We start from the raw sequence: 17,033 nt of genomic DNA on the forward strand, positions 1-17,033 counted from the left end.
GCATATTTCTTTTGGTGTTTTTTAGAGTCAGTAGAAAGGCCCCTTAGTGTCCTACGTTTTCATAACTGTGACCTTAATTGCCTACCGTACGTAAGCTGTTAGTGTCTTAATGACCGTTCCACAGGTGCATGTTCATTAATTGTTTATGGTTCATTGATTTTATATAATTAAGTATAGGGATGACCAGGGATGTTCTCTTGATAAGTGCATGAATTTGACAATTTTCCTGTCCTGCTAGCCATTCAAATAGAATTTTGTGTGTCAGGGAAAATGTATGGAGTAAAAAGTACATTACTTTATTTTGGAATGTAGTGAAGTAAAAGTAAAAGTTGTCAAAAATATAAATAGTAAAGTACAGATATCCCCAAAATTTACTTAAGTAGTACTTTAAAGTATTTTTACTTAAGTACTTTACACCACTGGGAAAACACAGTGCAATTGTTACAGGAAAGCACTTGAGCTGATGTGGCCCAGCAATCTGCTCATAGGCAGAGAACTGGGGTCTGCTTACTGTCAAACTGTGTGTGTGCGTTCGGGTTACTCGAGCTTATCCAAAAAGCTGGCACAAGAAAAGACATTAAGGACCATGACATTGAGACCTACACCACCCATCCCCCCTGCTCATTCCCCCCACACACACTCACAAAACACTTAATGCACTTCATACACTCACACATTGCAACACTGTTTTACTGCTAGCATATGAGATCCAGGTTCCTATTGGATTTTTAGGCTGGTATTATACAATTTATACCAATAATTACACATTTCTGTCAGGAAGATAAATGCCCTGGTGGTGTTAAGACAATACTCCCACCCCCTTCATATTCTGTTTCTCCACCACAATCAATTCTGTATCGAGCTGATGATGCATTGGACATTAATAAGATATGATGGTGCCAGTAAAGAGGCAGGGTTTTACAGCAAGTTATTGTTCAAAGCTACAATATAAAATACTGTAGCTAAACGTTACAATGGGGATATTTACAATATACAGTATTTACCATCAGTTTGATAGGGGAGTTGATGGCACTCTTTTAAAGCAAAAACCTGAGGAGGAGATGAATTGGAAGGGAAATGATTAAATGATTGAACTGGAAGTAGTTTAAAGGGTTAGTTTGGAAACGTAGTCAGGAGACTGCAGTGTGAACACCTCTACTCTCATGTTAATTGTCTTGGAATCTGGGTGAGGAGGGGTGCTGTGGGATTATTTAAAACACTCTCACTTGGCAAAAAGGGTCAATATCAGGGGATATATGTATCTCTATATATCTGGATATGTGACATTTTATTAGATAAAAGGAGTAGACATGCTCTAGATCCACATGTTGTCACGTTTCAGGTAAGACCCAAATGCAGACTGTGTTGAAGTAACAATGTTTATTACAGCAACAGGGGCAGGCAGGTGTTGATAATCCAGAGTAGTGGGGCAAAGGTACAGGACGGCAGGCAGGCTCAGGGTCAGGTCAGCCAGAGGGTCGGTAATCTAGCTTAGAGACAACACCGGTTGACTTGACAAACAAGACGAACTGGCCACAGACAAACAGAGAACACAGGTATAAGTACCCAAGGGATAATGGGGAAGATGGGCGACACCTAGATGGGGTGGGGACAAGCACAAGGACAGGTGAAACAGATCAGGGCATGACAGTACCCCCCCTCCCCTCTAGGGACGCCACCTGCCTCCTACCTGGACGCATACCTGCTTGAGCGGGGTATCAGTGTTGGAATTCAGAGATGAGGCCTGGGTACAGGATGTCCCTTGCTGAGAACCAGCACCTCTCCTCCAGGCCATAACCCTCCCAGTCCCCTGTCCCGAGGTCGAACCTTCAGGAGCCTTCTCACCTTGTACTCCAGTTGGTCATTGATGAGACAAGAGAGAGGGGTGGGCCTGGAAACAGGAGACAAGTGGCTGTGAGAGATGGGTTTAAATCTAGACACATGAAAAGTAGGAAGTATACGGAGGGCACGGGGCAACAGAGGATGAACAGCAGAGGGGCTAATGATTTTGGAGCAGGGGGGAAAGGTCTCGGCTTCCGGGAGTGTAGCCGCGGGGCTATAGTGGCGTGCCAGCGCATTCCGCTTAACATCCTTGGGTACAGGTTGGTGTTGTGGAAGCGAAGTGGCCCGTGCCTTACTGAACCCCTCCCTGAGATCTTAGTACTCTGCTGGAATGGCGGAGAGGTTCGGGGCAATTTCCAAGCCTCCAGGAAGACGTCCCGGGGCAGGCAGAGCTGATTTCAGGCAATGAGCATGGCAGAACGGGATCCAGCCCACAATGGCATCAGTAGACCAGTCAATCGAGGGATTGTGTCGCTAGAGCCAAGAGAATCCCAATACCACAGGAACACTTAATGACCGGCAGCACCACAATACAGACACGTCTGGGTGTGAAGTCTGTGTACACATTCGGCTGGAGACAGCCTAGCCCTGCCGAGCTGCATTGGCTCGGGAAGATGTAAATCGGCAGACTCCGGAGGCTCTTGGAGGAACTCTGGTAAACTCGGATCCTCTCAGAGGCGTAGACACTGGCGACTTCCAGAGTTCTTCAGAAGCAAGGTGGGATCCTTGAGTGAGCAATTGGGACCGCAATCAGACCTACGCTCCCGTGGCCGTCCATCGATCCGGATGGTCAAAGCATTGAGTGCGTTGAGATCCGTCGGTAGTTCCAGGGCTGCAAGCCCGTCCTTCCTCCGATAATCCGTGCAGGAACATGTCGAACAGCGCTTACGGGTTCCAGACACCATCCGCTGCTAGTGTGCGGAAATCCACCGCATAGTCTGCCACACTGAGGGAGTCCTGCCGAAGCTGGAATAACTTCCGGGCAGCCTCTCTTCCGGACACCTGAGCCTCATAAACCTTTCTCACCTCCGCCATGAATACCTCCAGACTGAGGCAGACGGTGGATTGTTGCTCCCACACCGCTGTGGCCCAGGCGAGTGCCCTCCCGGACATCAGCATAATAATGTACGCTATCCTCGAGCAGTCCGAGTGGAACGAAGAAGGATGCAGCTCAAAAATGAGGGCACACTGGGAGAGAAAGGCCTGGCAGGTTCTGGAATATCCATCGTAGTGCTCCGGGTGAGGTATTCGGGGTTCCCGGAGAACCGGGGTGACGGCACTGCTACCAGCCGGGTTACTGAGGGGCTGGGAGGTTACCATCGTGGTAGGGTGCCTCGTAGGCAACCCACTGAATTTCTTCCGCCATGCGTCCAATGCTAGGTCGTGAAGTTCAGCCATGTCCTGGAACCCTTCCATCAGACCGCGAAGCAATTCCTTGTGCTTATCAATGGTGGCTCCTTAGGAGGAGGTGGCATTGCGGAGCTGGTCCAAGTCTGCTGGGTCAGTCATGGCCAGTTCGTACTATCATGTTTCAGGTAAGACCCAAATGCAGACTGTGTTGAAGTAACAATGTTTATTACAGCAACAGGGGCAGGCAAACGACAGGTCAAGGCAGGCAGGGGTCGATAACCCAGAGTAGGGTCAAAGGTACAAAACTTGCATGCAGGCTCAGGGGCAGGCAGAGTGGCTCAGCGTCAGGACAGGCAAGGGACAAAACCAGGAGGGCGAGAAAAAGAGAGACTGGGGAAAAGCAGGAGCTGAGACAAAATGCTGGCCACAGACAAACACAGATATAAGTACCCAATGGATAATGGGCGACACCTGGAGTGGGGTGGAGACAAGCACAAGGGAAACAGATCAAGGCATGACACATGTCCTTAATTGTTTTATTTTATGTTTTACCTTTATTTAACTAGGCAAGTCAGTTAGGAACAAATTCTTATTTTCAATGACGGTCTAGGAAAAGTGGGTAAACTGCCTTGTTCAGGGGCAGAATGACAGATTATTACCTTGTCAGCTCAGGGATTTAACCTTGCAACCTTTCGGTTACAAGTCCAACGCTCTAACCATAGGCTACCCTGCCACCCCAATTGTATATTTCTCCATATACGTACATCTAATCCGGACCTCAGAAATCTCCCTGCTTCCGTATGAGTCCAGGGAGATATCTGGGGTGATATCCCTTCAAGAGATGCCCCTGATGCGAGTGCACCCGCTTATATATTTTTTTGACTGTTTTTAACTCCGGAAAACGTATGTATCAACACGCTGACATATCTAAGCCTTTATACTTAGGCATGAACATATCCATGTATTTTAAGAAATGTATAATTTATGTTGTCATTAATATTAACTGATCTTTTATGGATCCATATAAAAAAAGAATAATCATAATCTCAGTAGATATACTTACATGATATGTAATATTCATCCTCCGTATGTCTGATCGGAAATTGGCTAAATCCAATGACTGATCAATGTCCAGCGGCCAAACCATTTGACCTGTTCAGGAGATGAAAATCATTGTGCTTCATCACAGGAAGGTGACATAACTGAGCATACATTTGCACCATATTCAGTACATCGTCATATTTAATCCAAAGCACATCTCTGCTATGTTTAAAAAAAAATGCAGCATAGCAAATCCAGAGCTCCAATCAGAACACGTTTTCTGTAAAGATGCAAACGTAGGCCAATCTTTGCTAAAAAAAAATGCATTTTATTTTATTTTTAAATAAAAGTTGCACACTCTCAATACCCCTGCCTGCCCTGTTTGTTATGGATGATGGATGTGATCGAAATCTAATCTAATCCAATAAAATTTTATTGGTCGCATACACATGGTTAGCAGATGTTATTGCGAGTGTAGCGAAATGCTGGTGCTTCTAGTTGCGACAGTGCAGAAATATCAAAAAGCAATATAACAGTTTCACAAAAACTACCTAATGCAAATCTAACTAAAGGGATGGAATACGAATGTGTACATATACATATATGGATGAGAGATGGCCGTGCGGCATAGGCTAGATGCAATAGATGGTATAAAATACAGTATATACATATGGGATGAGTAATGCAAGATATGTAAACATCATTATTAAAGTGTTAACGTGTCATTAATAAAGTGACTAGAGATCCATTTGTTAGAGTGACCAATGATTTCAAGTCTGTATGTAGGCAGCAGCCTCTCTGTGTTAGTGATGGCTGTTCAACAGTCTGATGGCCTTGAGATAGAAGCTATTTTTCAGTCTCTCGGTCCCAGTTTTGTGACCAACCACCTATTTTCAGTCTTATGTTGCAAAATTTGAAATTGTGTTTTTTACATTGGATGAAAGTACAGACTCAGAGCTACAAAATGAAAAATCATACACGGCAGTTGAAAAGTAATTCTGCTTTGAGAAAATGGCCTTTGTATGTTTTGGTACACCTACTGGAGAACTCTTTTATGTCGTTACCCATTCAGCATTATTCCTACCCTCTTAAGCTGACAAAATTAGAAATGTATAATATCTGAAAATATAGCTAGAGTCTTACCCGTATAAATGGATGAACGCTTCACGGTAGACTGGAATCACTTTAACTAAGAAAGACGTCCTGTTTCATTTTAGTTTTGTTTGAACAGCTTTCTTGGCCCATTGTGTAACATCACTCCGGTTTACATTGACAATGTGCAATGCCATAAGAATCATCATCTTTCTTCCTCTCTGTCAGATATGCAATCAAACACCAGAATGTTCTCCTTCTGTAACACCCGGGGTGTGGTGGAGGAAGAAGTCAGGCGCAGGAAGCAGAGAGTTCAGGGTAGCGCTACTTTTAATACACCACAACGGTGAAATGACGCCAACCCAAACCAACGCGACAAGCACAGGGAATTTAAACAGTCCAGCAAAATATAGACCCACACGGACAACCGTGATGTACAGCCGTGTACACATGTACACTGAAAATAATCTCGCACAACTAGCAGGCAGGCCGGCTGGTAAATAAAGCCCAACCAATTATCCTAAACTAAACACAGGTGCAGCTAATAAACAGAAAAGGGGGAAAAGGGATCAGTGACAGCTAGTAGGCCGGTGACGACGACCGCCGAGCGCCACCGGAACAGGAAGGGGAGCCACCTTCGGTAGGAGTCATGACAGTACCCCCCCCCCCCCCCCCGACGCACGGCTCCCGCAGCACGCCGACACCGGCCTCGAGGGCGACCTGGAGGGTGAGTCGAAAGGGCGATCCCGATTAGAGGCTATGGAAATCGCTCAACAATGACGGATCCAAGATGTCCCCCAACGGTACCCAGGACCTCTCCTCCGGACCGTACCCCTCCCAGTCCACGAGGTACTGCAGGACCCTCACCCGGCGTCTCGTGTCCAGAATGGCCCGTATCGTGTACGCCGGGGACCCCTCGATGTCCAGCAGGGGACCAGCTACCACCAACCTGAGGAGAGACACATGAGACACATGAAACGAGGGGTTAATGCGATAATAGGAAGGGAGTTGTAATTTATAACACACCTCGTTTATCCTCCTCAGGACTTTGAAGGGCCCCACACACTGCGGCCCCAGCTTCCGGCAGGGCAAGCGGAGGGGTAGGTTTCGAGTCGAGAGCCAGACCCTGTCCCCCGTTACAAACACGGGGGCCTCACTGCGGTGGCGGTCAGCACTCCTCTTCTGCTGTCCACTGGCTTGTTTGAGGGATTCCTGGATGGCCTTCCAGGTCTCCTTGGAGCGCTGCATCCACTCCTCCACCGCAGGAGCCTCGTTCTGACTCGGATGCCAAGGTGCCAGGACCGGCTGGTAGCCCAACACACACTGAACCGGAGATAGGTTCGTTGAGGAGTGACGGAGTGGTCTAGGTACGCCCATGGGACGTACCTAGACCACTCCCTGGGCTGGTCCTGGCAATACGACCGCAGAAACCTACCCACCTCCTGGTTCACTCTATACACCTGCCCATTACTCTCGGGGTGATAACCGGTGGTCAGGCTGACCCAGACCCTCAGATGCTCCATGAACGCCCTCCATACCCGGGACGTGAACTGGGGACCCCGATCTGAGACGATGTTTTCCGGCACCCCGTAGTGCCGGAAGACGTGGGTAAATAACGCCACCACAGTCTGTAGGGCTGTAGGGAGACCGGGCAACGGGAGGAGACGGCAGGACTTAGAAAACCGATCCACACCCACCAAAACCGTAGTGTTCCCCTGAGACGGGGGGAGATCGGTCAGGAAATCCACTGATAAGTGAGACCATGGCCGTTGTGGAACGGGGAGGGGTTGTAACTTCCCTCTAGGAAGGTGCCTAGGAGCCTTACTCTGGGCGCACACCGAACAGGAAGAGACATAAAACCCTAACGTCCCAAGCCAAGGTGGGCCACCAATACTTCCCCCGGAGGCTCCGCACTGTCCTCGCCACCCCAGGAGGACCCAAGGAGGGTAGGGTGTGAGCCCACCGAATCAATTGGTCCCGAACACCAAGCGGCACGTACTTATGCCCAGCCGGACACTGAGGAGGCACAGGCTCCGCCCGTAACGCCCGCTCGATGTCCGAGTCCACCTCCCATACCACTGGTGCCATCAGCCTCGAGGCTGGAAGGATGGGAGTAGGCTCGGTGGACCGATCCTCCGTGTCATAGAGACGGGACAGCGCGTCGGCCTTTATGTTCGTGGGAGCCTGGTCTATACGACAGAGTGAACCTGAATCGGGTGAAGAACATGGCCCACCTTGCCTGACGCGGATTCAGTCTCCTAGCTGCCCGAATATACTCCAGATTCTGGTGGTCGGTCCAGATGAGAAAGAGGTGCTTAGCCCCCTCAAGCCAGTCTCTCCACACCCTCAGGGCCTTGACCACCGCTAACAACTCCCGGTCCCCCACATCATAGTTACGCTCCGCCAGACTGAGCTTCCTTGAAAAGAAAGCGCAGGGGCGGAGTTTTGGTGGCGTACCCAAGTGCTGTGATAGCACAGCACCTACCCCAGCCTCGGACGCATCCACCTCCACTATAAATGCTAGAGAGGGGTCCGGGTGCGCCAACACGGGTGCATGCGTGAACAGCGCCTTCAACCTATTGAACGCTCTGTCCGCCTCTGCCGACCACCGCAAACGCACCGGCTCCCCCTTCAGCAGTGAGGTAATGGGGGCCGCTACCTGGCCAAAACCCTGGATAAACCCCCGGTAGTAATTGGCAAACCCCAAAAAGCGCTGCACCTCCGTCACCGTGGTAGGAGTCGGCCAATTACGCACAGCCTTAATGCGGTCACACTCCATCACCACCCCCGAGGTGGAAATACGATAACCCAGGAAGGAGGCGGCTCGTTTGGAGAACACACACTTCTCTGCCTTGACGTATAGGTCATGCTCCAGCCGTCTACCAAGCACCTTGCGTACCAGAGACACATGCGCGGCGCGGGTGGCGGAATAGATCAGAATATGATCGATATAGACAACCACGCCCTGCCCGTGCAGGTCCCTGAGAATCTCGTCTACAAAGGATTGAAAGACGGCTGGAGCATTCTTTAACCCATACGGCATGACGAGGTACTCATAGTGGCCCGATGTGGTACTAAATGCGGTTTTCCACTCGTCTCCCTCCTGAATACGCACCAGACTATACGCTCTCCTGAGATTCAGTTTTGTGAAAAACTGTGCTCCGTGAAATTATTCCACCGCCATAGCGATAAGAGGTAGTGGGTAACTAAACCCCACTGTGATGGCATTTAGACCTCTATAATCAATGCACGGACGCAGACCTCCCTCCTTTTTCTTCACAAAATAGAAACTCGAGGAGACAGGTGAGAAGAAGGGCCAAATGTAACCCTGCCCCAGAGATTCCTTGACATATGTCTCCATAGCCAACGTCGCCTCCTGGGACAATGGGTAAACGTGACTCTTGGGAAGCGCAGCGTTTACCTGCGCAATCCCCCTGTCGATGAGGTGGTAATTTAGTCGCTCTCTTCTTACTGAAAGCAATTGCCAAATCGGCATATTCAGGGGGAATGCTCACCGTGGAACCCTGGTCTGGACTCTCCACCGACGTGGCACCGATGGAAACTCGCAGACACCTTCCAGAACACTCCTCTGACCACCCCTGGAGAACCCCCTGTCTCCACAAAATCTTAGGATTGTGACTAGCCAGCCAGGGAATCTCCAGCACCACTGGAAACGCAGGCAAATCGATAATGAAGAGACTAATTCGCTCCCTATGATTCCCCTGTGTCACCATGTCCAGTGGAACCGTGGCCTCCCTGACCAACCCTGACCCTAATGGCCGGCTATCTAGGGAGTGCACAGGGAAGGGAGAATCTATCGGCCTGGCTTGCAGTCAGGGTTCCAATTCATCCCAAAGGTATTTGATGGGGTTGATATCAGGGCTGTGTGCAGGCTTGTCAAGTTCTTCCACACCGATCTTGACAAACCATTTCTGTATGGACCCCGCTTTGTGCACAGGGACATTGTCATGCTGAAACAGGAAAGGGCCTTCCTCAAACTGTTGCCATAAAGTTGGAAGCACAGAATCATCTAGAATGTCATTGTATGCTGTAGCGTTAAGATTTCCCTTCACTGGAACTAAGGGGCCTAGCCTGAACAATTAAAAACAGCCCCAGAACATTATTCCTCCTCCACCAAACTTTACAGTTGGCACTATGCATTGGTTCAGGTAGCGATCTTCTGGCATCCGCCAATCGCAGATTCATCTGTCGGACTGCCAGATGGTGAAGCTTGATTCATCACTACAGAGAACATGTTTCCACTGCTCCAGAGTCCAATGGCAACGAGCTTTACACCACACCACTTCAGCCGATGCTTGGCATTGCACATGGTGATCTTAGGCTTGTGTGCAGTTGTTCGGGCCATGGAACCCATTTAATGAATCTCCCGACGAAAAGTTATTGTGCTGACGTTGCTTCCAGATGCAGTTTTGAACTCAGTAGTAATTGTTGCATCCGAGGGCAAATGATTTTTACGCGCTTCAGCACTCGGCGGTCCCGTTCTGTGAGCTTGTGTGGCCTACCACTTAATTGAAGGCAGAAGTCGGGAGGTTGAAGTCGCCAAGTACAAAAAGTGATGAGCCATCATCAGCAAATTAGCTGATCAAGGTATCAAGCTCATTGAGAAACTCTCTAAAGGCAGCTGGTGGGCGATAGATGACAACAATATTAAGCTTGAGTGACAGTGACCGCATGGAATTCAAATGAGGAGATGTAACAGGTGAAAGAGGGAGAAACAAGGAAATCTCCACTTAGGATGAATGAGCAGGCATGTGCCATCACCAAGACGACCAGATGCTCTCCAACTATAAGGGAACACTTAGTCAGATTAAGAGAGAGCAGCTGGAGTATATGATTTCTGTATATGTTGTTGTTTTTGTAACTTTTTCTGTGCATCAGAGCTTCCAGTTTGTTTGTGTCTGCATCATGTGCATGGGCATATTTATGTACAGATGCTATTTAAAATGAATCACACATTAGCTTTGCTTACCTTGCTTATGCAAATAATCATGCTCTGCTCCCAATTACTGCACTTCCAAAGCCTACTGGACCAGAGAAAATGAGGGGAGAGGGAGAAAGTGAGATATAGGAAAAGAGAAAGATGGAGGGGGTAAGAGAATTTGATTGAGGAAGAAAGAGGTCAAGATCATGCGCAATAGAGATAGAAAGAGAGATGGGGCTATAGAGAGAGAGAGAGAGGGAAGCTGGAGGAAGGAAAATAAACCGAGAGTGGAACAGAGGGGAGGATTGGAGGTGAGTTAAATAGATAGATAGAAAGAGAGAGAGAGAAAAAGGGAGGATATAGTACAATTCATCCCTCCTGCTTGTCAGCGGATCAATATCTAGCAGGGTGGGCAGTGCAGAGCAGGACTTGGCGATGCAGGGAGAGGCAGAGCATGCCTTTATATAGACATCAATAACTGGATCACTGAACACACAACACAGGGCTCGGCAGGAGCAGAAGAGGAGCAGAGGAAAGGAGAGAAGTCTTAGTCATTCTCCCTATTTTCCTCCTCTCCTCTCTCTCTCTTTATTCCCTCTCCTCTTCACTCTAAAAGCATTTGAGTATCAAGGGTCATTTTTGACACGTCAACCTTATCCAGGCGATAGATAGTCTCGAAGATAATGTGTTTACATGTGTTATTAACGTTGAGTGTATAAGTCACTGAATCTATCTCTCTGTCTCTGTCTCTCTGTGTAGGAGCTGTGATTTGGAGATGAATGGGAATGTAGGAGGTAGAGGACCTGTGAGTTCACCCAGCGACATTAACTGCAACTCCAACAGCACCACCATGGTATCAGACCTATCCTCCCCAGAGTCTCAGACCCAGTCCCAGCCCTTCACACCACGGGTCAGTACACACACACACACACACACACACACACACACACACACACACACACACACACACACACACACACACACACACACACACACACACACAAGCATGCACGCAGGCAAGCACACATACACACACCTCACGACACCGTTACACCTCACTACACCACACACCACATCATGGTTTTATGACAGATTCAGTGATGCAAAAAGGTCCCTTTTGTTCTCTCATCTTCCCTCTCCCCTTCTCTCCTTCCCTCGTTTCTTCTCCAGGCATCTCGTACTCCAAAGAAAGCTGCTACGTTTGGGAAGCGTTCTAACTCCATGAGGAGGAACCCTAAAGCTGTAGTAGCTAAGCAGGGCTGGCTATACAAACAGGTAATTCAGCTCTATACACTATTCTGCATCAGCATGATGCACTTTCCTTTATGCTTAGTGGTTTTAAGGATTTTAGCCTCGGTTTCTGTTTAAGAACTTTGTGGTCAACTGCTGATGTAAAAAGGGCTCTATAAATAAATGTGAGTCAAATGCTCCATAATACCCCATAAATATCTCATAACTAGGACCAGATATGCTCTTCTTCCAGTATTGCCATTCTTCTCTACATTTTCAGTTCAATATTTCCTTGTCTCTCCCATTTGTTTTGATCCAGTATGTCTCAGACCGTTACTTTGTTTTGGTCCAGTGTTGCTTTCCTTCTCGCGTTGTTTAGGTCTCATTGAATTTGTCTTCCTGTCTTTTACATAGTGCGGTACTTCTCACACTGTTTAAGTCCAGTTTTTGTGTGTGTCCCCCCCCCTGAAGTTATTTGGTCTAGTCTAAACTGTTGTGTCTACTCTCTGGAGTCCTATCCATTTTACTGTGTGTTTTTCGTCCCCTTGTCAGTGTCTCCCTGTAGGCCAGTCAAACCCATCTCAATATGCGTTATTCTCTCTGTCTCCCTGTAGGCCAGCAGTGGAGTGAAACAGTGGAACAAGAGATGGTTTGTCCTGACTGACCGATGCCTGTTCTACTACAAAGGTAGGTTACTGTCATAGTATTGCCTTCTTTCTTTAAATTCTCTTTTCTTTTTTTAATATCCCATTGCCACCCTTCATTGGAGGACATCTTTATAATTCTGCTTTATTCTACTGCATTTCATTGTGTGTTTTAGTCAGAAAGGGTTTTCCTTCATTCTTGACGCACTGTTTCTCTTCTCTTGTCTTCTCTTGTGTTTGTGTGGTAGTGTGCTATGTTGTTTTGTCAGCAGGTAGAATTCACAGTAACTGACAGATCCGGTTATTCAACCATGTGTTGGCTACGTCCCAATATACTCTATCTTGTTTTCAGACAGACAGTTTTTTTTTGTGTGGACAGGATTGGTCAACCATGTCCAACAATATCTGCAATGCACATATACTGTTGAAGTCAGAAGTTTACATAAACCTTAGCCAAATACATTTAAACTCAGTTTTTCACAATTCCTGACATTTATTCCTAGTAAAAATTACCTGTCTTAGGTCAGTTAAGATCACCACTTGATTTTAAGAATGTGAAATGTCAAAATAATAGAAGAGAGAATGATTTTCACCTTTATTTCTTTCATCACATTCCCAGTGGGTCAGAAGTTGACATACACTCAATTACTATTTGGTAGTATTGCCTTTAAATTGTTTAACTTTGGTCAAATGTTTCGGTTAGCCTTCCACAAGCTTCCCACAATAAGATTTGTCCCATTCCTCCTGACAGAGCTGGTGTAACTGAGTCAGGTTTGTAGGCCTCCTTGCGCGCACACTCTTTTTCAGTTCTGCCCACACATTTTCTATAGGATTGAGTTCAGGGCTCTGGGATGGCCACTACAGTACCTTGACTTTTTGAAAGTATGCTTGGTGTCATTGTTCATTTGGAAGACCCATTTGCGACGAAGCTTTAACTTCCTGACTGATGTCTTGAGATGTTGCTTCAATATATCCACATCATTTTCCTGCCTCATGATGCTATTATTTTGTAAAGTGCACCAGTCCCTCCTGCAGCAATGCACCCCCACAACATGATGCTGCCACCCCCGTGCTTCACGGTTGGGATGGTGTTTTTCGGCTTGCAAGCCACCCCAATTTTCCTCCAAACATAACGATGGTCATTATGGCAAAACAGTTGTATTTTTGTTTTATCAGCACAGAGGACATTTCTCCAAAAAGTACGATATTTGTCCCCATGTGCAGTTGCAAACTGTAGTCTGGATTTTTATGTCAGTTTTGGAGCAGTGGCTTCTTCCTTGCTGAGCGGCCTTTTAGGGTATGTCGATATAGGACTGGTTTTACTGTGGATATAGATACTTTGGTACCTGTTTCCTCCAGCATCTTCACAGGGTCCTTTGCTGTTGTTCTGGGATTGATTTGCACTTTTTGCACCAAAGTACGTTCATCTCTAGGAGACAGAACGCTTCTCCTTCCTGAGCGGTATGACGGCTGCGTGGTCCCATGGTGTTTATACTTGCGTACTACTGATTGTAAGATGAACGTGGTACCTTCAGTCGTTTGGAAATTGCTCCCAAGGATGAATCAGACTTGTAGAGGTCTACAAGGTCTTGAGGTCTTGGCTGATTTCTTTTGATTTTCCCGTGATGTCAAGCAAAGAGGCACTGAGTTTGAAGGTAGGCCTTGAAATACATCCACAGGTACACCGCCAATTGACTCAAATGATGTCAATTAGCCTATCAGAAGCTTCTAAAGCCATGACATCATTGTCTGGAATTTCCCAAGCTGTTTAAAGGCACAGTCATCTTAGTGTATGTACACTTCTGAACCACTGTAATTGTGATACAGTGAATTATAAGTGAAATAATCTGTCTGTAAACAATTGTTGGAAAAATGACTTGTGTCATGCACAAAGTAGATGTCCTAACTTACTTGCCAAACGATAACAAGACATTTGTGGAGTGGTTGAAAAACGAGTTTTAATGACTCCAACCTAAGTGTATTTCAACTTCCGACTTCAACTGTACATACATGGGGTTGACTTAACAAAATATTTACAATATTTACAGCATGTATGCATTGTTTATGTAACCTTTATTTGATCCAGGCGGCTCCACAGAGCAGCAGGGTGGCCTAGTGGTTAGAGTGTTGGACTAGTAACTGGAAGGTTGCAAGTTCAAAACCCTGAGCTGACAAGGTACAAATCTGCCATTCTTCCCCTGAACATGATGTCATGTCAGTGTGTTCTGTTGGCAGAGTGGAGGGCTGTGGGTCTGGTGCACGTCACCACTATGTCAAGAGGACTGTTGACTTGTTCAAGGTGCTTTAATATCACACAGTGTCTCTACTCTCCTCCATGCCAAGTCCCCAAATCTTTGTGGTCTTCATCTGTCATCTTCTGAGCCACAGCCAGGAGTGGAGAATAAACAATGTGTCATTTGAATATGTCACACGGCTTGAGATATCTTCTTAGAGTTTGATGTACGAGTTACAGTAAGTGTGTGTGGGTTTATGGGTGGCTCTGTGTACATATAGAAGTGGGAGAGGGTCATTGTGGTATGTGGTGAGAAACACTTTACAAAAGACTTGAGTATGTTCGGCTATGTCAACCATCTATAGAGATTGATATTTAACACACACACACACACTCCTTATACAGCACAGTCTCTCCATCAGGGCAGCATTGAAGGTGACTCGCATCGACTGCACACTACTCCGGAAGACGGAATTCTGAGAGGGTCGAGGTTGTCTCTGTCTCTTAACGTGACAGATGTTCAGTCTGTCATTCCCACTGGTCCACCTGCAGCCCTCTGCTACCCATACAACCCACGGCCAGGTAGAATGACCACTTACAAGATGAAGAAGAAAGAATATGATAATTGTCTTTCCCCCCCTTCCCCTCTCTTTCTCTCTCTATACTCTCTAAGTCCCTGACCTTCAGGTCCTGTCTGCCATATTTGAAGGGAAAGGGGACCTGAGTCAGTTGCACAACCGAATGCATGGAATTGAAATGTGTCTTCAGTATTTAACCCAACCCCTCTGATAGCAGAATAGACAACAGTCCTTCTCCAGCACCAAAAAGTGTCATGACATTCAGTGACATTCACTCTTGAAGCCTGAATTAATGGATGCAGCTTGCTGACAAATGGAACTTTTTTTGTCAAAAGAAAAGTTGGGACACCTGAAAAGGGGCTGAAATATGGAATGCAAATATAGCGGTGTCTGTCCTGCGCTCATCGAGCTGTTTCAAGTTCGGTAGCGGGCTGGACCCAGTTGATAATGTTGCACATTCCCTAGCGGGCTGGACCCAGTTGATAATGTTGCACGTTCACTAGCGGGCTGGACCCAGTTGATAATGTTGCACGTTCACTAGCGGGCTGGATCCAGTCGATACAATGTTGCAAATTTGCTGGCGAAAGACAGACAGATAGAAAGAAAGGCAGACTGGCAGAGTAGAGAGATTAACGCGATTCAAAGACCCTGAACTAACTTTCACTGGTTTAAACCTTGAGAGGCGGGGGTGCTTGTTTAATTTGGAATAAGCTTTTAATATTTCATATTTACCACTGTAGAAGTACAAAGTAGCATTTTAAACCAAATGATGGATAATTAGAGACCCCCCCAAAGTTTGACTTTTGTTGCATTTGTCTCATTCGGGGGGGGGGGGGAGGGGGGGCAAATGTAAAATCAGCTGTGTGTGTGTGTGTGTGTGTGTGTGAGTTACCCTTGTTTCTAGGAAATCATGCACACAATCTATAATTTGACCAAATATTTAGGATCAGGTCATCATTTCATGGAGTATATGAAGGAAGAAACCACATAGAAATAGTGATAAGCAAGTTAGGTAAAAATAAAAAATAAGGATTTTCACCAAGTCAAATGAATTTACTGAGATAGAGGTTTCATGATGCTTGTATCTAAACCGAAGTTGATCATTTTCAGATTGTTTTATACTTGTACACCAGTTGTGGTCTCTATAAGCTTCAATATGAGGTCCTAAATCAAGCATGAAAGTGCATCCTTGTAGTCAAAATGTGTTTACCTTGGGGTAAATTGAGTCCATCGTTGAGCCAATAGCAAGTTGAGCAGATTGAAGTGTTTTATTCCCATTTGTAATGCAAGGCATTATCGCTAGCATATGAGGTAACAACAGGGTCTGGCCAATTTTTTTTATTTTTAAGAAAAGTACAAATTGTTTGTTAGGTGTTAAGCCTGTGTTAAAAGATGCTTAAAATGATTAAAAGACAAAAAGCGATTGTGATTGTATTGAAATGTGTTTTAAAAAGGTAGTGGTATTATTTCATTCAGTACAAGAATTTGTGAGCAGCTTAACTTACCCTGTCCCGCAGCTCAACTTACCCCACACAGCTTAACTTACCCTGTCCCGCAGCTCAACTTACCCCACACAGCTTAACTTACCCTGTCCCGCAGCTCAACTTACCCCACACAGCTTAACTTACCCTGTCCCGCAGCTCAACTTACCCCACACCCGGGGTACCAAGAGACCACTTTTTTTGGACAAGCTATGTTTTCAAAACTGTAATGTTTACATGAATTCGGATTATTTCCAGGGATACACAACATCCCGAAATATACACTAAGTGTACAAAACATTAGGAACAGCTTCCTAATATTGAGTTGTCAAATAATATTGATAAAAAATATTAATATTCATGAAATCACAAGTGCAATGTTGCGAAACACAGCTTAGCCTTTTGTTAATTCACCTGTCATCTCAGATTTTGAAATGATGCTTTACAGCGAAAGCAATCCAAGCGTTTGTGTAAGTTTATCGATAGCCTAGCATGGCATTATGTACACATAGCATCAGGAAGCTTGGTCACGAAAATCAGAAAAGTAATTAAATTAACCGTTGACCTTTGATGATCTTCGGATGTTTTCACTCACGAGAC

General features: G+C 46.2%; 1 protein-coding gene across 15 annotated transcripts in view; it reads left to right on the top strand.

Moving 5' to 3' along the window:
- The window catches only part of LOC109870016 (pleckstrin homology domain containing, family A member 6), a 180,572-nt gene that overhangs the window by 97,842 nt on the left and 65,697 nt on the right, over positions 1–17,033 (top strand). For all 15 annotated transcript variants that reach the window (XM_031825423.1, XM_031825398.1, XM_031825379.1 and 12 more), the window contains 3 exons: positions 11,027–11,177; positions 11,438–11,542; positions 12,112–12,184. In XM_031825423.1, coding sequence (XP_031681283.1) covers positions 11,043–11,177; positions 11,438–11,542; positions 12,112–12,184 — 313 coding nt within the window. In that variant the 5' untranslated portion in view covers positions 11,027–11,042. The remainder of the gene's footprint in view (positions 1–11,026; positions 11,178–11,437; positions 11,543–12,111; positions 12,185–17,033) is intronic.

Source organism: Oncorhynchus kisutch, linkage group LG1, assembly GCF_002021735.2.
Source record: "Oncorhynchus kisutch isolate 150728-3 linkage group LG1, Okis_V2, whole genome shotgun sequence".
In the NCBI taxonomy this organism is placed as follows: domain Eukaryota; kingdom Metazoa; phylum Chordata; class Actinopteri; order Salmoniformes; family Salmonidae; genus Oncorhynchus; species Oncorhynchus kisutch.